We start from the raw sequence: 23,767 nt of genomic DNA, 5'->3' as shown, positions 1-23,767 counted from the left end.
AGCCTCCTCCTCTCCAGGCTGAACACCCCCAGCTCCCTCAGCCTGTCCTTGTAGCAGAGCTCCTCCAATCCCCTGATCATTATGGAATGCTGGATCAATAGAGAAGGAAAGGCCCTGGACTTATCTGTCTGCACCTAACCACATTAAAAGCTAATGAAAAGAAGTTAAAACCCAAGCAGAGCATTTCAAGTTGTCCTTGTTCTGTTTTGCACAGTAATTTCCCTAATGCCTCTAGTAACCTGGGCAACAGAATGATGTCTGAACTGCTAAGCAAACACAGGCAATGTTCAGCTGCTGAAACCCAATCACTGCAGGACATCATCTAAAAGTCCCTGTGGTCAGGCTGCTCGTTCACAGGGTTTCATCAAAACCTTGTAAATACACAGGAGGAGCTGGACTCAAACACTCATCAGTGGCTTCAAGAACTTGAATCATCCTTCACTGTAAGAACTTGGGCATGTTCATCCTGGAGAAGGGAAGGCTCCAGGGAGACCTTAGAGCAGCCTTTCAGTACCTGAAGGGGCTCCCAGAGAGCTGGGGAAGGACTTTTGACAAGGGCTGGGAGTGATAGGATGAGGGACAATGGCTTTGAGCTGGAAGAGGGGAGAGTGAGATTGCAGATTAGGAAGGAATTCTTTCCAGTGAGGGTGGGGAGACGCAAGAACAGGTTGCCCAGGAAGGTTGTGGATGCTCCCTGCCTGGATAAGGGGAGGGCAGGATAAGGCCTTGAGAAACCTGGGCTAGTGGGAGGTGTCCCTGCCCATGGCAGGAGCATTGGAACTGGATGATCTCAAAGGTCCCTTCCAACCCAAACCATTCTATGAATCTATTCACTACCAAAAGAGAGCATTTTAATGTTACCAGGGTGATGCTGCTCAAGTCCAAGAGGCAGAAGCTCTGGGTGCCCATGGCTTTGGTCTGTCACCCTGGTGCCCATGGCTTTGGTCTGTCACCCTGGTGCCCATGGCTTTGGTCTGCTACCCTGGTGCCCATGGCTTTGGTCTGTCACCCTGGTGCCCATGGCTTTGGTCTGCTACCCTGGTGCTCATGGCTTTGGTCTGTCACCCTGGTGCCCACGGCTTTGGTCTGTCACCCTGGTGCCCACGGCTTTAGTCTGTCACCCTGGTGCCCACGGCTTTGGTCTGTCACCCTGGTGCCCATGGCTTTGGTCTGTCACCCTGGTGCTCATGGCTTTGGTCTGTCACCCTGGTGCCCATGGCTTTGGTCTGCTACCCTGGTGCCCATGGCTTTGGTCTGTCACCCTGGTGCCCATGGCTTTGGTCTGTCACCCTGGTGCCCATGGCTTTGGTCTGTCACCCTGGTGCCCACGGCTTTGGTCTGCTACCCTGGTGCCCATTGCTTTGGTCTGTCACCCAGGTGCCCACGGCTTTGGTCTGTCACCCTGGTGCCCACGGCTTTGGTCTGTCACCCTGGTGCCCATGGCTTTGGTCTGTCACCCTGGTGCCCACGGCTTTGGTCTGCTACCCTGGTGCCCATGGCTTTGGTCTGCTACCCTGGTGCCCATGGCTTTGGTCTGTCACCCTGGTGCTCATGGCTTTGGTCTGTCACCCTGGTGCCCATGGCTTTGGTCTGCTACCCTGGTGCCCATGGCTTTGGTCTGTCACCCTGGTGCCCATGGCTTTGGTCTGTCACCCTGGTGCTCATGGCTTTGGTCTGCTACCCTGGTGCCCATGGCTTTGGTCTGCTACCCTGGTGCCCATGGCTTTGGTCTGTCACCCTGGTGCCCATGGCTTTGGTCTGTCACCCTGGTGCTCATGGCTTTGGTCTGTCACCCTGGTGCCCATGGCTTTGGTCTGCTACCCTGGTGCCCATGGCTTTGGTCTGTCACCCTGGTGCCCATGGCTTTGGTCTGCTACCCTGGTGCCCATGGCTTTGGTCTGTCACCCTGGTGCCCATGGCTTTGGTCTGCTACCCTGGTGCCCATGGCTTTGGTCTGTCACCCTAGTGCCCATGGCTTTGGTCTGCTACCCTGGTGCCCATCATTTCATCACAAAGGGGAAGTGACCCTTTTGCTCTTGGGGTAGTTCACTGGGGCCAGATAACAAACAGGCTGTGTGTGCTCTTCTCTCATCATTATCATCATCATTATCCTCCTCATCAACACCATCATCCCAGGCTGCTGCTGTGATCAGTTACAAACACCTCTGGCAAACATGCCACACCTGGAAGCCAGTGCCTGAAATGCTCTCTGTGTTAGCTAATCACCAGAAATATTTTCCATCTTGGCCAGCCCCTCCGGTTCAGATTTCCTTTTTCCTCCTTTCTTTCCCCTCCTGTGGTGCATTATTGGCATATTCAGGGCTTCCTCCTGCTCTGGGCAATAACATTCCAACGATCCCATGGGATGCACCACACAAAGGCAGGCAGAACCAGGATGTTATCTGCTGCAGCTTGGCTGCTCTTATCTGAGTGACTGGGACCAGGCCATTCCCCTGCCTGCCTCCTGCTAGAATGAGCATGGCTCTGCTGCAGCCCACCTCAGGATTGGAATGGATCAAATCAAGATGCAGAAACACTTCAAGAACCTGTCTTGGCCATCTTTAGACTATTCTTGGCCATAGTTAGCTGCTCACAAAGGCACAGGTACAGCTTCTGTCAAAGACCATTCAACATTCTCCCTTCTCAGGCTGGAATATTGGGTAGAGGAGAAGCTAAGGAAGCTCAGCAAGGGCAAGTGTAGAGTCCTGCAGCTGGGGAAGTGCACCAGGACAGATGAGGGGGGGACCTGCTGGAGAGCAGCTCCATGGAGAAGGACCTGGGAGTGCTGGTGAACAATGAGGTAACCATAAGCCAGCAAGAAGGCTGAAGGTCTCCTGGGGTTCATGAAGAAGAGGAGGCGGTCAGCAGGTCAAAAGAGATTCTCCTACACATCTACTCTGCCCTAGGGAGGCCACAGCTGGAGGACTGTATCCATTTCTGATCTCCCCAGTTCAAGACACAGGGACTACTGGAGAGAGTCCAGCAGAGGCTACAAAACTGCTGAGGAGCTTGGAGCATCTCCGTGAGGAGCAAAGGCTGAGAGCCCTGGGGCTGTTGAGCCTTCAGAAGAGAAGCCCCAGAGGGGAGCTGAGCAGTGCTCAGCAAGAGCTAAAGGGTGGGGGGCAAGAGGCTGGGGCCAGGCTCTTGTCAGTGGTGCCCAGGACAGGACAAGGGGCAATGGGCACAAACTGGAACCCAGGAGGTTTCATCTGAACAGGAGAAGAAACTTGTTTGGTGTAAGGGTGCTGGAGGCCTGGAGCAGGCTGCCCAGAGAGGTTGTGGAGCCTCCTCTGGAGAGCTTCTAAACCCCACCTGGCCCCTGTGATGCTGGGCAGCCTGTTCTGGGTGCTCCTGCTTTAGCAGGGGGTTGGACTGGATGAGCCCCAGCAGTCCCTTCTAAGCCCCAGCATGCTGGGATTCTGTGATTCTGGTTCTGCTCCCCCACCATGCTTTCACTCCTATCAAATTCTTGTCCTTCGTCAAACACTCAATTAATAGCTCCCTGGCAGAAGGGACATCCTCTCATTATTGCTAGTAGCTTGCTGCACAACATTATAATGGTAAAACCCCACATTCCTTAGCCCTGATCAGTTCATGTGGGACAAACAGCCTCAGGTGCTGAAGCTGGCACTGGTCTCAGTAATGAGTTGTTACAAGTGAATGACTTCATTCCCTTGGAAAAAGTCATTAGAAGACATCTATCAGACCCCTGCTCCTCCACTAAGAGCTGCTTCCATGCAAAACTGAAGGACTGAATGAACAGTCATGGAGTGGAGTCTATGAAACCAATTTCTGCTGTATACATTCAACACACACTGCTTCAGTCTCCTGGATTTTGTCACCTCTTCCCAGCTCTCACCAGAGTATCTCCTGCTCTTACCCTGGAAGCTGGGTACTCAGCAGAGCCTATGGGGAAGCCATTTCAAGAGGTTAAACCTAGATGGAATGATCCTCTGCTTTTCACTGCTAGAAACCTTTGTGCTGTTTTATCATCCTGAAGCAACTAACTGCTCTGCAGAACAGTACTACACAGAACAGTAGGGGTTGGAAGGGACCTCCAGAGCCCAAATCCCCTGCCAGAGCAGGATCACCCAGGGCAGGTCACACAGGAACACATCCAGATGGGTTTTTAAAGTCTCCAGAGCAGGAGACTCCACAACCTCTCTAGGCAGCCTGCTCCAGGGCTCCAGCACTCTCACAGTAAAGAGATTTCTCCTCATGTTGAGGTGGAACCTCCTGGGTTCCAGTTTGCACCTGTTATTTCTTGACCCATCACTGGGCAAAGGAAAGAGGATGGCACCTTCACCTTGACACCCACTCCTCACATATTGATAGACATTGATCAGATCCCCTCTCAGCCTTCTCTTCTCCAGACTAAACACCTGAGGTCTCTCAGTCTTTTCTCACAGCAGAGATGTTCAAGTCCCCCAATCATCCTGATAGCCTCTGCTGGACTCTCTCCAACAGATCTCTGTCCCTCTGGGAAGCCCAAAACTGGACACAATATTCCAGGTGTGGTCTCACCAGGGCAGAGCAGAGAGACAGAAGAACCTCCCTCCACCTGCTGGCCACACTTTTCTTGATGCACCCCAGGATGCCAGTGGCCTTCTTGGCCACAGGAGCACATTGCTGTCCCATGAAGAACTTGCTGTCCACCAGGGCTCTTTCCAGCAGGACAACCCCCAGTCTGTGCCAGTGCCTGGTGTTGTTCCTCCCAGATGCAGGGAGTTGATTCATGGATTTATAAACTCATAGAATGGTTTGGCTTGGAAGGATCTTAAAATCTAGTTCTAGCCCCACCACTACCTTGGGCAGGGACATCTTCCATTAGACCTCAAGGCCTCATCCAACCTGGTCTTGAACACCTCCAGGGAGGGGGCATCCACAGCCTCCCTGGGCAACCTGTTCCAGTGTCTCCCCACCCTCACTGGAAAGAATTTCTTCCTAATCTCCAGTCTTAATCTCCCCTCCTGAAGCTTCAATTCATTCCTCCTCATGCTGTCACTGTGTCAAATGTCCCTTCCCAGCTCTCCCGCAACTTCCTTCATGTACTGGAGTCATAGACTCATAGAATGGTCTGGCTTGGAAGGGACCTCCAAAGGTCATCTAGTCAAGCCACCTTGTAGTCAGCAGGGACATCCTCCACTAGATCAGGTTGCCCACAGCCCTGTCGAGCCTCACCTTGAATACCTCCAGAGATGTGGCCCCAACAACCTCCTTGGGCAACCTGTTCCAGTGTTCCACCACCCTCATAGTAAAGAACTGCTCTAAGGTTGGCTCTCTCATTCCCTTCCTCAGCACTATTTTACATGTAACTGCTTCTTAATCTCCTTGGTTTTTAACAGTGGTCAGTGGCCAGAGTAATCCCCATTTAAAATGGTGAGCAGCTGCCATGAGCCCCATCATGGTGGGGAATAACCTCAGGTTCTTGTGTGCTGCACACTAAATTCTCAAACCTCTGTGCTAGTGAAAGAAATTCTCTTTTTAAAATGCTGATGGGATTTACTATTTCTGTTAGAACTATGAAGAATTGAAAAACTTCATTACCCAATTCTTCAAGAACAGAAAGGAAAAAAATCATGGTGAAGGGTTCCTGTGATTGGCTTTTGTGTCCTCACTCTCAATTCCCAACCATCCTGAGAGCTGATTGAGATTCTCTAGGAGTGGTGTGTCTGGGGGAGCCTGTAAGGGGTCAGCAAGGAGCAGACACATCCAGGAAAAAGCAAGTCTATCTGAAATGAGTACAGAAAATCCCAATACCACCTCTGTTAGTGTTGATGGACACATGGTTATAGCTTAAAAGAGGAAAAGGTGAGGTTTGCTTGGTACCTTCTCTCCCTTAAAGAAAGAAAGAATTGTTTGTATCAACCTAATGCAGGAAAATAGGATGCAGTGGGTGTGTGTAAGGAACAAGGGGTTCAATAAGTGGATGTTTGATAAAGAGCTTAGCAGAAATGAGTACAATTCTGACACACAGCCTGCTCAGTCTCAATTTTTGCAACCTCAGTCCTGACAGATTTAGATAGAATAGAATCATTAAGGTTGGGAAGGACCTCTAAGGTCATCCAGTCCAACCATCAACCCAACACCACCATGGCCATCAAACCATTGCCCCAAGTGCTATGGCCATAGGGTTTTGAACACCTCCAGGGATGAGGACTCCACCTGCACCCTGGGCAGCCTGTTGCAATCCCTGACCAGTCTTGCAGCAAAGAAATTTTTCCTTATCTCCAATGTATCCCTCCTCTGGTACAATTTCAGGTCCTTTCCTCTCCTTCTATTGCCTGATACTAGGGAGAAGAGACCAATCCCCACCTCATTCCAACCTCCTTTCAGGAAGTTGTAGAGAGCATTGAGGTCTCCCCTCAACAGTAGTTGCTGTGGAGTTGTTGAAAGTGTCAGCAAATCCCAAAAGAAATGATCTTTCACTTCAGCTCTTGCTGAGCATTGAGAAGATTCCCTCAGGGGCTGCTCTTCTCCAGGCTCAACAGCCCCAGGGCTCTCAGCCTTTCCTCCTCACAGAGATGCTCCAGGCCCCTCAGCAGCTTTGTAGCCTCCACTGGACTCTCTCTTGAACTGGGGAGCTCATAACTGGACCCAGTACTCCAGATGTGGCTTCAGCAGGGCATTGTAGAGGGGTTGGAGAACCTCCCTTGACTTGCTGATCCCACTCTTCTTAATGCCCTCCAGGAGACCATTTGCCTTCTTGGCTGCGAGGGCACACTGCTCGCTCCTGGTGAGCTCGTCCCCTGATCACAACCCTCTGAGCTCTGTGAGTCACCCACATCTCAATCCCTACCACTGGGCTGCAAGCCTGCTGTAAATCTGATGAAAATCTGTTTGCAGGTTGTTAGCTTTAAGCCCTGGGGGGTAGGCAGAGATGTGTTTGCCTTTTTTTCCTTCCTTTTATTTTCTTTTTTTAGGGGGGGCGGGGAGGGTTTGTTTTGGTTTGGTTTTCGGTAGTTTGAATCTCATGATCAAAATAACACACCCAGGGCTTTTTGTCCTGTACATCCCCCCCTGAAATCCTGGCCTCTGATGTCCCCAGCTGGACTGTTGCCCGGGCAGAGAGGTGAGGCTGCCATGCCCGGGGGGCTGGGGGCCGCGTGGCGTGCGTCAGTGAGCTCCTGCACACCTTTGGCATGGCCCTTTGGGGAGACAGGAAGGAATCAGATTGTTTCCTCTACCACCAGAGCACTGAGCTGTGTGGAATGGAAGTGGGAGGAGTGTTCTTTTATCGGAATGAGGTTTATGACTTCCTTCATAAAACAAGGTGAGGGGCGGGAGGTTTTGATCTCAGGGTGTTTGTATGGCCAGTGCCCATCAGTGTCCCTTTTGTGTTAGAGTTTGGAACCAAATCAGTGCTTCAGAGTCACCATCAGTGAGCATTATTTGGGCATTTGCTGCTTCTGTGCTTTTGGGTTTTTGCAAGTAGTGTACATTGAGTGAAGAGTAAATAACAGCTCTCATTCCCAGTGCCAATGTGAATTAAGCTAAGGCAGTTAAAATAGACTCATACAGTGACTCAGCTTGGAAGGGACCTCAGAGATCATCTACTCCAGCCTCCCTGCCATGGGCAAAGACACCTCTCAACTAGACTTGACTGCTCAAGGCCTCATCCAACCTGGCCTTGAACACCTCCAGGGAGGGGGCAGCCACAACCTCTCTGGGCAGCCTATTCCAAAGTCTCACCAGCCTTGTACTGAAGAACTTCTTCCTCAGCTCCAGTCTAACCCTGCTCTGCCTCAGCTTCAAACCATTACCCCTTGGCCTGTCTCTCAATACCCTTAGGAAAAGTCCCTCTGCAGCCTTCATGTAGCTCCCTCCAGGTATTGGAAGGCAGCTCTAAGGTCCCCATGGAGTATTCTCTTTTTTATGCATCCAACACTGAGCCCCTCTTTGCTCTGTGATTTAGATTCCCAAAAGCAGACCTGGATACAGCTTTCCTCTTCCTCCTTAATTTACTTTAGGCCCCTCAATAAGAACACATCAACAGGAACATCATCAAGAATCCCTTTCTCCTTTCAAGAGTTTGGCTTCACAGTTATTAGTTTCTAGTTTGTTTCATTTTTTTACTGGTTTTGGTTTAGTTTGGGGCTTTTGTTTGGTTTTGGTTTTTTTGTTGAGGGATGTCAGGGGAGAGAGGTAATAGGAAAGGGGAAATAATCAGGAAAATAAGAAAGTACCACAGCAGGCAATTTCTGCTGCACTGAAGATTTGCAGCTCCTTTCACTACCGAATGCACATTACTAAGCCCCACATTTACATCTCTTTGTTAGATTTATTTCATCTCCTTACAGTGCAAACCCCATGAGCCTACTCGGGTTCTCTTGTCAACCCTGCTGGAAAAATTAAGTGACATCAGAGGTCGGAGAGTGTTCTCCCGGCTTCAGATAGGCAGCTGGAAGAGTATTCCACATGCAGCCAAAGTGTAAACCAATTCTTTTCCTTTTTTTTTTTTCCAAATGGCATTCAGCTGTCTCTGACATTCCTGTATAATTTAGCAACTTTGAAATCTAAGCAGCCAATTAAGCCCAGCTCCACACGTTTGTTCCCCCCTCTGGTGTGAGACTGACAAAATCTGATATTTGCCTTTCCAAGAGGAGGGCATGATCAATTTACAAATTAAGGCTACTTCTGTCAGCCTTCACAACCCTGCTTATGAATACTAAAGGCAGAGGAAATGCCTTTGCTAGTTGTTTAGTTAAACTAAAGCTAAACCTGACAGACTGAGAGAGTTGGGGTTTTTCAGTTTGGAGAAGAGAAGGCTCCGAGGAGACCTTCTTGTGGCCTTCCAGTATCTGAAGGGGGCTCCAAGAAAGCTGGGGAGAGACTTTGTAGAGTGTCAGGGAGTGATAGGCCTGGGAGGATGGAGCAAAACTAGAAGTGAGGAGATTCAGACTGGATGTTAGGAAGAAGTTCTTCCCCAGGAGGGTGGTGAGAGACTGGCACAGGTTGCCCAGGGAGGTGGTGGAAGCCTCATCCCTGGAGGTTTTTGCAGCCAGGCTGGATGTGGCTGTGAGCAACCTGCTGTAGTGTGAGGTGTCCCTGCCCATGGCAGGGGGGTTGGAACTGGATGATCTTTGATGTCCCTTCCAACCCTGACAATTCTGTGATATTCTTCAGCTATACAAGAAAACACTAAAGCCACTAAACCGCTGGATGCAATGACTCTGTCCTATACCTACAGCTGCTGTTCCTCACCCTGATCACTTTTGTTTCCACCCATTAGGCAGAAGCCACAGGTAGGCAGAGGAACAATCAGCTGCCACTCACCAGCTGTAGCTGGTCACCCCAAATGCAGCCCAGTGCTGCTCAGTGCTGCTTAAAAGCTGCTCCAGCTCTGGTTTCTGGTAACATCCATGGTTGTAGTAAGTCAGGAGCCAAGCTGCCAGAAGCAACAACCACAGACAATAGAGAGAAGGATAAACAGAAAATTAAATGGGTGGATTTGGTAAGAGATACTATGATAAGTGTAGGAGATACTATGATAGGTGTATTTGCTCTAATTTGCCTTTCTGCTGGCAAAGAGACTTTCACTACACATAGAAACTTCAGTGGGAATTCAGGATAACCCAGAAGAGAACAGCTCTGGTGGTGTGGGAGGGGGATTTCAGCTCTCACACTGTTACAGGCAAGCAGTAGAAGGAACTGGGATTGTTTAGCCTGAAGAAGAGGATGAGAGGAGATCTCATTGCTCTCTACAGCAACCTGAAAGGAGGTTGGAGTGAGGCTGGTCTCCCAAGTAACTACAACAGTACAAGAGGAAACAGCCTCAAGCTGTGCCAGGGAAGGTTTAGGTTGGAGATTAGGAGCAATTTCTTCATTAAGAGAGTGGTCAGGCACAGGAACAGGATGCCCAGGGAGGTGATGGAGTCACCAGCCCTGGAGGTGTTTCAAACATCGGTTTATGTGGCACTTTGGGACATGGTTTAATGGCCATGGTGGTCTTAGGTCATTGGTTGGAATTGATGATCTTTAGAGGGCTTTCCCAACCAAAATAATTCTCTGATTCCACGATCTAGTGGTCATGGAGGTGTTGGGCAGAAGGTTGGACTTGATGATCTTAGAGGTCATTTCCAACCTTAATGATTCCATGATATAAAACAGGGACTAAACCTTTGAGCTGGTTTCACCCTTGTTGTCTAGTGTAGACACATCCTAATTCATTCCACTTCTGCTGTGGTTCAATAACACACAGAATGAATACAGCTGAGGACAGAAAACATCTATTAATGTATCAAATGGTTCCCCAAATCCACCCAGGCTTCTTGCTGAGCCTTCATGTCTGATTTCTCTACAACCTGACATACCATTTCTTTAAGCACAACTACCTCTCAGCCATGACTTTCCCTCATGAAACCCCAAATGAAAGAGGTGGCACAGCCCAAATGTTTCAAAGTGTAACTGCATAAGCAGCAGTCACCCTAACCTGCATTTGTGCTGAGCAGACTCAAATTTAAGTCCTGGTGCAGACGAGTTGCTGTGAATTCCTTTAGGAGGCTTTGAATTTCTTTGCCAAGTCAACTGGAAACGCAGCCATAAAATAAGGACTGAAAACTAATAAGCACGATCAAAGCATCCTATCAATTTTGCTATGCCTCCCTGCAATTCACCACACACTGGCAAACATTAATCTAGCACTAATTTAATCTAAATTAGAGCTATTTATTTCAACCACACACCAGCGTTAACCATCAGCAGCCTGCTGAATGCAGGAGCTGGGAACCGTTGAGATCCCAGCTTCATCAAGTTGACATTCAAGAAGTTTTGAGATCTGCTGTGGTTTAGTTTTGAGTTTTCTAGAGGATTATTTATAAGCAGAGGCCACCAAGAGGGAATAAATAAAGGCCATTGTTTAAACAAGGATGAGTCAAGAAATGAACCTAACTAAATGAAAAGAGCTTTCTGGCCACTGGAACAGCCATCAGTGCTGGGGCAGCTCTGGAGCCCTCAGCACAGACAGGGACTTGTTGCAGCAGGGCCAGAGGAGGCCACATCAATGCTGGGAGGGCTGGAAGACCTCTGTTGTCAGGACAGGCTGAGAGAGTTGAGCTTGCTCAGGCAACAGAAGAGAAGGCTCCAGAGATGCCTTCTGGTGGCCTTTCAGCACTTCAAGGGGTGATCAGAAACCTGGGGACAGACAGGTTGAGCAGGGCCTGTTGTGACAGGACAAGGGGTGATGGTTTGAACTAACAGAAGAATATTCAGACTGGAGAGAAGGAAGAATTTTATGCTGAGGGTGGTGAGACCGTGTGCCAGGTTTTCCAGAGAGGTGGTAGATGCCTCATCCCTGGAACCATTCCAGGTCAGGCTGTTAGGGGCTCTGATCAACCTGCTCTAGTTGCAGATGTCCCTGCTGATTCCTGGGGACTGGATCATAGAATGCTAGGGGTTGGAAGGGACTTCCAGGGATTATCAAGCCCACCCCCCCTGCAAAACAGAATCACTTAGGGCAGGTCACACAGGAATGCATCCAGGAAGATTTTGAAGATCTCTAGAGAAGGAGACTCCACAACCTCTCTGGGCAGCCTGCCCCAGGCCTCCAGCACTCTCACAGTGAAAATGTTTCTTCTTATGTTGCGGTGGAACTTCCTGTGATTGAGTTTACATCCACTGCCCCTTGCCCTCTCACTGGGTATCACTGGGAAGAGCCTGGCTCCATCCTCCTGACAGCCACCTGTCAGGTATTTGAAGACATTGACAGATGACCTTTAAATGTCCATTTCAACCCAAGCCATTCTATGCTCAGAAACACAAATAACTGAGGACTGAGGCAAAGGAAACTAAAATCAAAACTACCCTCCCCCCCCACCCCAAGCCCCTTTCAGCAGTGAAGAGGAGCACACACTGTTGTGTTTACAGAAAAGCAGCCACAGAGTATACACAACCAGGAACAAAACACTCTCAGAGCTTGGCTTGGGTTTCACAAAACACTGTTTGAAGTCAGGTTGTGATTTCAGATGCTGTTTATGTTCCTAAACCAGAGCTCTCCCCACGAGACTGCCAAGCTGTTCACCCATCACTCAGATGGAGCGACTGAGGCAGCAAGGATGGGAAAGCTTTCGCCTGGGTGGAACAAAAGCAGTGCCAGGATGTGCTAAAGCCTTCACTATGCCACCAGCACTGAGGTCCATGCACTGCTTAGTCAGAATTGTAGCACCCACAGCACCTGAGAATTCTTCCCTTCCAAAAGATGAGGATTTCTAGAAGCAATGTGAGTGGGGGTGTGTGTGTGCACACAGGAGAGCAGAAAGCTGCTGGGCATCTGCAGTGCTGGGAGAGGGAATGACCTGGATTTAACTGGTCCAAGTAGAAGCATGGAATGGTTTGGGTTGAAAGGGACATTTAAAGTTCCTCTAGTTCAATTTCCCTGCAGCCGGCTGCCTTTATCTCCATAAAACACAACTCTCTGGGCTCAGCCAGTTTTTAACACAACGATACCCACGATGTGACAAACCAAAGTGAGGAGATTTCTCAAGGGGAGGGAAAGTTCCCTGCTAGCTTTGCCTTTAAAGGTACTCACTGGAGTGGATTTTCCATCCTCCTACTTTGGGATCTTCTCTCTTTTATCTCCCCATTTCTCATCTTCCTACTTATGGACCTTCTCCCCTTTAGAGACCACATCTCACCTCTGCCCGGGTTTCCAGCCCTAGTAGAGGGAGGTCCCCTTTGCACAGACGTGCTGGCAGGTTCATGACTATTTCCTGCTCCCCCTGAGGTCCACCACTCCTTTCTTCTGAGCACTTTTTCCTTTTCCCAGAAAGTTTGAATTCCTGGCTGCAAGGCTTTGCAGTCTTACTATTCACTTTTAATCTACAAATCACTTCCTCTCTGGTGGATACTAAGACTTCTGAAAGCAACTCATGTAAACCACAGGGACCTCTCCCAATTTCCCTTGTGTTAAGGCACAGCAAATTGTAGAAGAGAGAAAGAACATGGAGATGCTTCTGCATGAGTGAAGAAACAGAAGAGTCTTCAGGAGGAACCCAACAGAGTCCTCTTTTATTCAAGGAGCTTTTCTTCATCTTGCTCTGGCATTCCACCTACAGCACCCTGCCATATTTCTCAAGTACTTCAAGAACTCCTTAGAATTCCAGGGACTGAGAAAATATTTACTGTATTACCTTGACAACACCTCTCAACCTTCTTGAATTACAGTATGGGACTGCACACAAGGCACTCTAAAAAGAGAGAGCCTGAGAAGTTAACATTTGAGAGCTGTGAAATCATCCAAAACAGGTCCTGAGGTGACCTTAGAGTTGTCTGCCACTGGGCTTGAACCAGAGCAGGGTAGAAGTTCAATTTCTGTACCTTTTTACACAGGGAAAAGATCCAAAAGTGCAACCAAGTGTTTCAAATTGGAGCACAACCCTGCTAGTGCCAACTTGGGGATTTCTTTCAGCAGAAGCCAAAACTTGTCAAAAAGGACTTGTATTTGCCTCCTGCAGCAGAATAATGGAGCTCACAGGCGTGGAAACCACAGAGCAGTTCAGAGATCTTGATTCAAAGGAAGCTTTTGACATGTTCAAAAGCAAGCAAAGATCTTCCAGATAAGGCTGCTACAGAAAGTGGATTCATAAGTGACTGGCAAAGCAGACAAGGAATAGCTCTCAGTGCTTTGGTGTCAGAAAGAAAGGTGATGCTGAACTGGATGTGCAGGAGCAGCTCTAGAGTCCCATGGGATTCACTGTATTTTTAACAACCCAGGTGACAGAGCAGGGCAAAGGCTCTTAGGGTGTAAACAAATGCAAACCCAGGGGGGCTGCCCATGCACCAAAGGGCACAGTTAGAAGGTGCTGGCAAAGGGGAAAAACAGCCTGGGAAAAGAGAAGGTTCAACACTTTGCAAGCTAAACAAAAAGGGTCTGAGGTTTGATGAATGAGAAGCTGGAAATGCAGCTAGAGCTGGGAATGGTTTGGATCAGCGTCAGTCCAGAGGAGCCGAATCAGCTTCCAAGAGTGGAGCCTGAGCCACTGAATTCTCTCACACAATCAAGTGAATCAGAGCATCACAGAACAGCTTTGGTTGGAAAGGCCCTTTGAGATCATTGAGTCCAACCACCCTCTAACTCTGCCAAGGCTGGGGCTAAACCATGGCCCTCAGCACCACATCTCCGCAGCTGTGAAACACCTCCAGGGATGGGGATTCAGCCACCTCCTCGAGGAGCCTGCTCCAGGGTTTGAGAAACCCTTGAGTGAAAAAAGTTTCTTCTAATGTCCACCTCACCTGGTACTACTTGAGGTCTTTAAGACTACAGATTATTGCTGCTCCCTTGATTTCTTTCAAGTTCTACCTAACAAAGCAAAACCTTGTTGTGAGTGCTAGAGAGCCCTGGAGCAGGCTGCCCATGGAGTCTGTGGAGTCTCCTTCTCTGGAGGGATTCCAAACCCACATGGACACTGTGATCCTGGGAAACCTGCTGTGAGTGACCCTGCTGGAGCACGGGGGTCGGACTAGATAATCTCTAGAGGTCCCTTCCAACCCCCACCATGCTGGATTCTGTGTAGTGCCCCACAGCTCTGCAACTCCACACAGATTTCCAACTCCTCCTCCTGGTTTCACCTGCTGGCAATATTAATTTGCATGCAGAATGTCCTGGTTTGGATCCAAACTATTTCTCATGACAAACTTCAGTTCAAAAAAATGGGTCACATAATGGTTTGGGTTGAAAGGGACCTTAAATATCATCCAGTTCAAAGCCCTCTGCCATAGACAGGAACACCTCCCACTAGCCCAGGTGGCTCAAGGCTTCATCCAACCTGGCCTTGAACACCTCCAGGGAGGGGGCATCCACAGCTGTCCTGGGCAACCTGTTCCAGTGTCTCCCCACCCTCACTATTCTTCCAGGATAGTCCCACTACAACCCATCTTGGCCTGATGTACTGCTGGACTCCAGGAGCATGTTCAGGTCACAGGCTCACAGAATGTTAGGGGCTGGAAGGGACCTCCAGACATCAAGTCCAACCCCCCTGCCAGAGCAGGACCAGAGAATCCAGCACAGGTCACACAGGAACACATCCAGATGGGGCTGGAAAGGCTCCAGAGAAGGAGACTCCACAACCTCTCTGGGCAGCCTGCTCCAGTGCTCTGGGACCCTCACAGTGAAGAAGTTCGTCCTCAGGTTGAGGTGGAACCTCCTGTGCTGGAGTTTATATCCATTGCTCCTTGTCCTATCCCAGGGTACAAGTGAGCAGAGGCTGTCCCCTCCCTCTTGACCCCCAGCCCTCAGATATTTACAAACATTGATTAAATCCCCTCTCAGTCTTCTCCAGACTAGAAAGCCCCAGGGCTCTCAGCCTCTCCTCACAGGTCCTTCACCTGATGGTCACAGCCCCACACACCTCACAAACACGACACAGAGTGGCCAGCACTACCTTGTGCAGTATGAAAGCAGCAAAACCTCTTGCTGGGGAATCCTGAAGGTGACACAGTGCCTCTCAAACCATGTTTTGAAGCTGTTCTGCAAATAATGTGGCATATTTGTTTACAGTCTAGGATTTGTCTTCGTGCAGCATTCAAGAATCACTCTTTTTTTTTTTTTTTGGTGCCTGAGGACTTGTCAAATGCCTATCAGATGGGGGTGACAGGGAACCATCTGCCTCCTCTCCTCCCCTCAAAGGCACCTCCCTTTCCTTCTTACCACCTGTTCATTTTACAGTCCCCAAATGGCCATTCTGAGCACTGCCAGACCCACTGGAGAAGGCCAGGGCACAGGGCCTGCCTGAAGTTCTCAATCTTGGCACTGCCATTTCCCCTCCAGGAAGCATACCCCAAGGTATCCATTGCTGAGGTATTCACAGAGCACACCAAATAATGCTGTAAAAACGATGTCAAGAAACAGCTTTGCTCTTACTGGGCATCAGTATGACTGATCTGTGACTAGGATGGTCAGACCCCTAAGGATCTAATTTAGAATCCTAGAACTGTTGAGGTTGGAGAGACCTTCGAGCCCATCATGTCCAACCACTCACCTAGAGCCTGCAATCCCACCACTGTCACTAAACCATGTCCCTCAGCACCACATCCATGTGTCTGAAACACATCCAGGGATGGGAATTCAATCACCTCCCTGGGCAGCTTGTGCTTGGGTTCAAGGACCCTTTCTCTGATGAAATTTTTTTCAGTATCCAACCTGAACCTCCCCTGGCACAACTTGAAGATGTTTCCTCTTGTCCTGTCATTTGTTGCATGTGAGAAGTGACCAGACCCCACCTGGCTCCAGCCCCTTGAAGGGAGCTGTAGAGGTTGATGAGGTGTCCCCTCAGCCTCCTCCTCTGGACACCAAACCACCCCAGTTCCCTCACCCACTCCTCTTAAGACTTGTGTTCAAGGCCCTTCACCAGCTTAGTTTCCCTTCTTTGGACATGCTCTAGCACCTTAGTGTCCTTCTTGGGAGTGAGGGGCTCATTTGAAGTTAAAAATGTTGATTTAGGATAAAAGAAAGGAGGTGGGGACAGATTTTGAGCATGCTGGGAAGTCATTCCCAAGGCACAACTAAGGTTCTTCCTTCTCACTGGGATATGCAGGAGTCCCCTGTGGTGGTATCTGCAGGAGATACAGTGAGGGTGGGGAGACACTGAGACAGGTTGCCCAGGGAGGTTATGGATGCTCCCTTCCTGGAGGTGTTCAAGGCCAGGCTGGATGAGGCCTTAGGCAACCTGGGCTGGTGGGAGGTGTCCCTGCCCATGGCAGGGGATTTGGAACTGGATGATCTTTAAGATCCCTTCCAACCTAACCCATTCTATGAATCTATGAAATAAGACAAGACCACGTCATCTTCTAACCAATGAGGCACAGAGAGGGGCACTGAACTGCCAAGGTGCAGAGGAGTGTGGTAACTGAGCTATCTTCCCTGCTTTAGCAACTTCTCACATTCTCCCTACAGGGCCGACCAGGCAGCAGAGCCACAGTGCCAGCGACACTCCCAAAGGCCCCTGGCCTCCAGGGGCAGGACACTACCTAAGAAACAGTGGGACCACGGCAAATCCCAGTGGATTTTGGTAAGCAGATGGGGATTCTGTTCAATTCCCTTGCAGAATTCCCCACCTGAAGTTAAGCAGAGGGAATACTGGGAGGAGAGGATTTAACTCAGACCTGAATCCTCCTCCCTCTCCTCCCCCTTTTAACCTTCTCAATCAGGAAGGTCCTACAAATCCCTTCTCTCAATGCCACAATTCCATTCTATATTCCAGACAAAGGAAAGGTTGTGGACTCTGTATAGCCAATCCATTTCCAAGCAGAGGCTTTTTTAGAGTTATTAACAGAGAATTAAAGGATTTGAAAATAAAAAGCACTCCAACAAGCCTTTGAATGACCCTGACTTGCTTAGCCAGTCAACTCTGGTTTAATAGTTCCCACTCCTGCATACAAAATCAAGGAATCACAGAATTGATGTGGTTGGAAAAGACCTTTAAGATCATCAAGTCCAACCACTCTCTATCAAGGCTGGTGCTACACCACGGCCCTCAGTACCACATCTCTGCCTCTTTGAAACACTTCCAGGGATGGGGATTCAACCATCTCTCCCTGGGCAGCCTGTGCCAGTGCTTGAGAATCCTTTCAGTGAAGAAGTTTCTTCTAATGTCCAAGCTAAACCTTCCCTGGTCCACCTTGAAGCCATTTCCTCTTCTCCTGTCACTTTTCACTAGGAAAAAGAGACCAACACCCACCCCACTCCAACCTCCTCTCAGGGGTTGTAGAGAGACAGAAGGTCTCCCCTCAGTCTCCTTTTCTCCAGCCTAAACACCCCCAGCTCCCTCAGCTGCTCCTCACCAACCCTGTTCTCCAGACCCTTCCCCAGCTTCATTGCCCTTCTCTGGACCTGCTCCAAGCCCTCAATGTCCTTCTTGGAGTGAGGGGCCCAAAACTGAACCGAGGACTCAAGGTGTGACCTGACCAGTCCCAGTACAGGCAGACAATCACTGCCCTGGTCCTGCGGGCCACACTGCAAGCTTTTCAAAACCCACCCCACATCCAACAAAGACCAAGACAAACACACTTAGACTAACAATTACATGAAGATTATTCTAGCAGGGGAGACTCTGCACTGGCCAGGGTGCCTGTGCACAAGCTACACTCACACACATTCACATATTGGTGGTGATCACCAAACCACTGCCAGCTGCAAGATCACAAACCCATGTCCAAGGACAGAGAGCTTTGGCTGTAGCAGATAATCACACTGGACACTTTATACCTCTTGTGCTTCCAAATGATGCTATCTTCAGAGGCTGAAGAAAACACAGCTAGGGCATTTTACTTTCCAATCACCTAGAAACCCTGACAGCACACCTCCAGAAAGCCATGGATGGAACAGTGTCATTGGACAGCCAAAAAGAGGTTGGAAAATTGCCATGTGAAGGGTTTGGATTGAAACAAGTTAATGGCCAGAACAGCCAACCAAGTTCTTATCTAACATGTGAAGTGTAAGCAGTTTTCACAGAATTGCAGAATGGTTTAGGTTGGAAGGGACCTTAATGATCATCCAGTTCCAGCCACCCTGCTATGGGCAGGGACACCTCCCACCAGCCCAGCTTGCTCAAGGCCTCAACCAACCTGGCCTTGAACATCTCCAGAGAAGGGGCATCCACAACCTCCCTGGGCAACCTGTTCCAGTGTCTCCCCACTCTCACTGGAAAGAAGTTCTTCCTAACCTCCAGTTTCAATCTCCCCTCCTCCAGCTTAAAGTCATTGCCCCTCATCCTACCACTGATTCATAGAATGGTTCAGGCTGGAAGGGACCTCCAAAGGTCATCTAATCCAGTCCCCCCTGCAGTAAGCAGAAGCATCCTGAAATAACCTTTCACAGCACACCTCCCTCCAAGCCTGAGTAACTCTGCCTTTTCCAGCTACTCAAACTCACCTCTGATGGCAGACAACCACCTCTTTCCTTGCTGCCAACTCTATCCCAATGCAGTCCATTTATAGATGCCCACACAACAGCCCTGTTCCATTTCTTCAGTGCTGGCCCATAAAGCATTCAGGTGACCTCTCTGAGAAACTCCAGAAGGTTTCTGCTTTCTAATTTAAATTTCTTTTATTAACTATCAATTTGATATGATAAGCAAAAGGGCTAATGGGAAATAGCTTGGAAACAGCCAGATGTTTGGCAGTTCCATTTAGGAGGGAGAAACCAGAAGAGCAAGGGGAAGGACATGCTGCTGGGGAGAAGGTTGATCAACACTTAACAGTTTTTCATGGAGGGATGTCTAAAACAGACAATACAGGTGTGAAATTGTGGCAGTTTGAGGCTAGGTGCCTTTAAGAACCACAAGGTGCAGATCTCCAGAGGGGCTAGAGTGACCAGGAGGTGGGCTGGAAGATGTATTTCATACCCATAATTCCTGCATCCTTATAAATCTGGCTGCAAAATCCATTTTTGCCCTTTTTTTCCCTTAGCTCTCTCCTCCCAGGATGGACACCCAGGCTCTTATCTCCCTTGGCAGGGGAGTGAGGCCTGGTGTCAGCCTTGGCAATGTTACCAATTAGGCCTGGAGTGGCTTAATTGGGGCCTGGAGCTGCCAAGCTGAATTTTGTGCTGTGTCACAAATGGAGTGGTATGGAGTGTAGAGAGGCTTGGTAGGGAGGGGGCATGAAGGCTTGGGTTTGTGTGGCCTGGCTTAAAGGCAGGTTTGGGTGAAGCTTTGGCTTAGTGAGCTTCTGTGTTAAGCCCAGATTTTTGTGCATTACATGCTTTGTACTCTTGTATGCAGTTGTAAACAGCCTTTCCATTTAAGCTTCCCAATCCTTGGTGTGAGTGTTATTCTTTTGCCCCTTCTGGAGCAAAAGAGCAATCTGCCTGCTCAGTAAACCACGACAGAAATGCAAACACCCAGCCCTCTGAATGAAGGAGCAGAGTGTTCAGAAGCTGCTGAAGGCTCTTGAGAACAGGACTGGTGAGGAGCAGCTGAGGGAACTGGGGTGGGTCAGCCACAGCTGCCATAAAAAATCCTGTTATCTGTGATGCCTTCACCCTCTTTGCCTCATTTCCTTCTCTGCCATTGTGAGAAGGCCTCAACCAGCAAACATCTGTATTCCCTTTGTCTGTCTGGACCACTTTTCACACATCACAACTAAGACACAGCAGCACATCCATTCCTAATTGCACTACTTGTTGTGCCACTACTCCACACCACCACCACCAGCAAGGAGTCCTTCCAGTGATGTGCTGTGTGGTTATCTCTACTGCTGGAGAAACAACTGCTAGAGAAAGCATCAGTGTGCCACAGGGAGGGCAAAATTGCCATGGAACACAACCATACGGCTTCAGGGCTGTGTCTTTACACCCCCAGTGAGACTCCACCAACACTCCATCCATAATCCTTTGGCAGCATGCAAAAGAAAAAGGACAGCATTATAAGGCAAAGTCCTTTAGGACACCAGGACAGGTTGCCAGAGCAGAGCAGGAAGGAGAAACCACTGGGCAAACAACAGAGGAGGGAAAGGAAGAAGAGTAAACCCACAGGAACTAAAGTAATAACAGTAAAAATAATTTATAAACCACTCCTGGGAATTGGGGGGGGGAAGGGTGGAGAGGGTGAGGAAAACACAAACTTGGGCAGGGCTTCAAAAGCCAAGGACATTAATTATTCAGAATTTCTCAAATGTGGAAAATCTGGAATGATGCTTCCGCTTGAGAGATTTGGAAACTCATCAGGTGATTCGTGCAGGCAGCAGAAAGAAAATCACTTTTAATAATGTTTGCTGGCAGCCTGCTGACAGCAGGCCACTGCTGGATCCAGATGCCTAACACAGAGGCTCTGATGGCATTAAAGCCTCTGAATCCAGCAGAGGCACCTTTCACTCCCCAAATCATTGTGGAAAGTACCAGCAGCTCTTCAGCCAGCAGTGAACCAACCCCACAGCCCAACAAGCAGTCAGGAGGAGTTACAGAGCACAACCACTCTACAAAACAATCAGAAATGGAGGATCTCCCTCTTATAGCACACTCAGGACAGTTTACTCTCTGTGTGTTGAACACCAAACCCAGGTCTAACAGATTCCCAGCTGTTAAAATCACAAGTGTGAAGTTACATCATGCCTCTGACCAGACACAAGATTGCTCCTCCTAAACCCTTTCCACCCAAATCCAAAAGAAATCAGAGTTTTGACACAGTCCCCCCAAAAGGCAGGCAGTACATAAGCCCCCAAAGTACAGGATTAGGTTCAACAGAGAGGCTGGTGGAGATAAATCATGGAATTGTTCTGGTTCAAAGAGACCCTCAAGACCATCTGGTCCAACTGCCTAACCAGCACCACCAGGTCACCACCAAACCATGTCCCTCAGCACCACATCTCTCTTTCAGGGGCTGCTTTCTCAGGTGGAAATTCACAACACCTCAGCATGGTGGAGTTGGGAAAGGACCTCTGGAGACCATCTTGTCCAGCCTCCTGCTGGGGTGAGGATACCTGGAGCAGGTTGCCCAGGATGATGTTCAAGTTACAATCCTGGGCATCCTAGAATCACCTGGGTTGGAAGTGGCCTCTAAAGGTCATCCAGTCCAACCTCCCTGCAGGGACAGCAGGGACATCCTCAACTAGATCAGGTCACCCAGGGCCCCATCCAACCTGATCTGGGCAGACCTGCTTTGGCACAGGGGATGGTCTCCAAGAGGTCCCTTCCAATGCTGGTATTCTTTAGTGATATGCAACAAATTCCTGTCCTCTTGAGGATCTTAGACTCTTGATTCCAAGAGCAGAACTCCAAAGAAAAGGTATTCTTGGGAGATGCTTATTCCCAAGTTTAAGTTGGATATTAGGAAGAATTCCTTCCCCAAAAGGCTTGTGGTGGTGTACCTATCCCTTGAAGGGTTGGGAGGAGATGCAGATGTGATGCTTACCAAGGTGATTTGGTGCTGGACTTGGTTGTGTCAGGTTTATGGCTGGACCTTTAGGGACCTTAAGTACCCTCCATGAGTGGGTGATCTTTTCCAACCCAAATGCTTCTGTGAGTCGATTCTGGTCCAGAGCATCTTGCAGGGGGCTTCAAAGGGCCAGGCTGGCTCAGCTCTTGGACCCCACCTTGTGTTGTCTTTGGTTTGCATTTTGTGCAACTTGACTGACCCATGTCTCCCCTCACCCCTGTTACTATTCCTTTTCTTCCTTCTGCTCTTAAAATTATTTGTAAGATGTGTGTGACCTGAAAGAGCAAAGCAAAAGCTGATGCCTCAGCAATGCCATTTGTGCTGCCTCTTTATTTCCTGGAAGACAACAGGTCTTCATTTGGAACAGCAATTATTCTGTTTTAAGATCCAAACCATGCCATGCAGGACATGGCAGGAAAGTGAGCACCATTAGGAACTTCCCCTGAGTGGAACCCAACACCAAGCATTTACCTTAAACTGCAGCTACAACTCCAAAACATTCTGGCAGTTGCAGTTTGCAGAAATGCCAGAGGAAAAAAAAAAAAAGGCTCCTGACACTAGAGTGACTTTGGTGTAAAGTATTTCCTTTGCAGCATGCTCCATCATTGCTGCTTCTCTACTTCGGTGACTTCAGGGACTGTTTTCATTTTGGCTAGGCTGTGATTTTATTAAACTCTCAGCATGCAGCCATATTTCACCTTTCTGGCTACAGCTTATTATTGCACTTCCTATTTTCTACCTAGTTTCCAAACCGCAAGGTGAATCCTCTAGAACTCTTGATTTTTTTCTAAGTAACTCTAAGTGTACAGAAGACAACACTGAAGCCCTCCTCTTATTTAAAAAAAACCAAAACAAAACACAGTTCTAGATGCAACACAGTCCCTGGATATGGCCCCTTGAAGTTGTTGCTCCTCATCTTTTTGGAGAGGGACTGTATTGTCAGGGTTTAGCTTACCAAGGTCAAGGATTATCAGCTGGGCTCCAGCCTGTGCGTTTCCAACATCATTTTCTGCAATGCACTGATAGAATCCTTCATCTGATTTCACCAGACCCAAAACTTGCAGATTATGTTCTTTCTGAAGTGGAAAGGGGGAAAAAACAAAACAAAACAAACAACAACACTGAGAAATGGGTGGCAATTGCAAAAACAACGTGGGTGTTATGGCACATTTACTGTGACAGGAGAAACTTCTGAGCACTTACATGGCAAAGTGGATTTGTACTTCCTGTCTGATTTCATCTCTTTTGCACTGAATCCCCCAATTATAAGGTATCAAAAAGCAGCAAGAAGCTCTTCCTAATGGCTATCATTTTCCAGCATCACATATCAGTGGCAAGTCATAACATTTCCACAGGCATTTGGAGGGTACTTTAAGTGCTGCCTGGAACTGCAGAGCTCACTGTTACAGTGCTGCAACCTCAGGTAGAGCCAATTACACAACCATTAAGTTCTCAGTTATGTCTCAAAAATGACTTCTACTACATCTAAAATTTCCCTCCAGAAGTACCTGTGTGCCAAAACTCATGATCCACAGCTCATGTGGATTTGTATTTTCACTCCTCATATCAATTGTAGTGTTCATTGCTCACAGACAGCTGCAGAAAATGCAGTCAGGCTGAGAACACTCTCAGCAAGCTTGAACGTTAACATGTTCAGCTGCTCTGCCCTGCTGAGACCACAGCTGGAATACGGTGTCCAGTGTTGGGCTCCCCAGGTCAAGAGAGACAGAGATCTGCTGGACAGAGTCCAACAGAGGCTATGAGGATGATTGGGAGATTTGAACATCTCTGCTATGAAGAAAGACTGAGAGCCCTGGGGCTGTTTAGTCTGGAAAAGAGAAAGCTGAAAGGGGACCTGATCAATGTCTATAAATATCTGAGGGCTGGGGGTCCAGATGAAG

The 23,767-nt window shown here is 48.8% G+C and overlaps 1 protein-coding gene across 1 annotated transcript in view; it reads right to left on the bottom strand.

Moving 5' to 3' along the window:
* The window catches only part of NEO1 (neogenin 1), a 303,704-nt gene that overhangs the window by 81,670 nt on the left and 198,267 nt on the right, over window positions 1-23,767 (bottom strand). The window contains exon 7 of the mRNA XM_054387898.1: window positions 22,822-22,942. Within this exon, the coding sequence (XP_054243873.1) occupies window positions 22,822-22,942 (121 nt within the window). The remainder of the gene's footprint in view (window positions 1-22,821; window positions 22,943-23,767) is intronic.

The sequence above is a fragment of the Indicator indicator genome, chromosome 16 (assembly GCF_027791375.1).
Source record: "Indicator indicator isolate 239-I01 chromosome 16, UM_Iind_1.1, whole genome shotgun sequence".
Lineage (NCBI taxonomy): Eukaryota > Metazoa > Chordata > Aves > Piciformes > Indicatoridae > Indicator > Indicator indicator.
The sequence above is the reverse complement of the archived record's forward strand: the minus strand, read 5'-3'. Positions and strand labels throughout refer to the sequence as shown.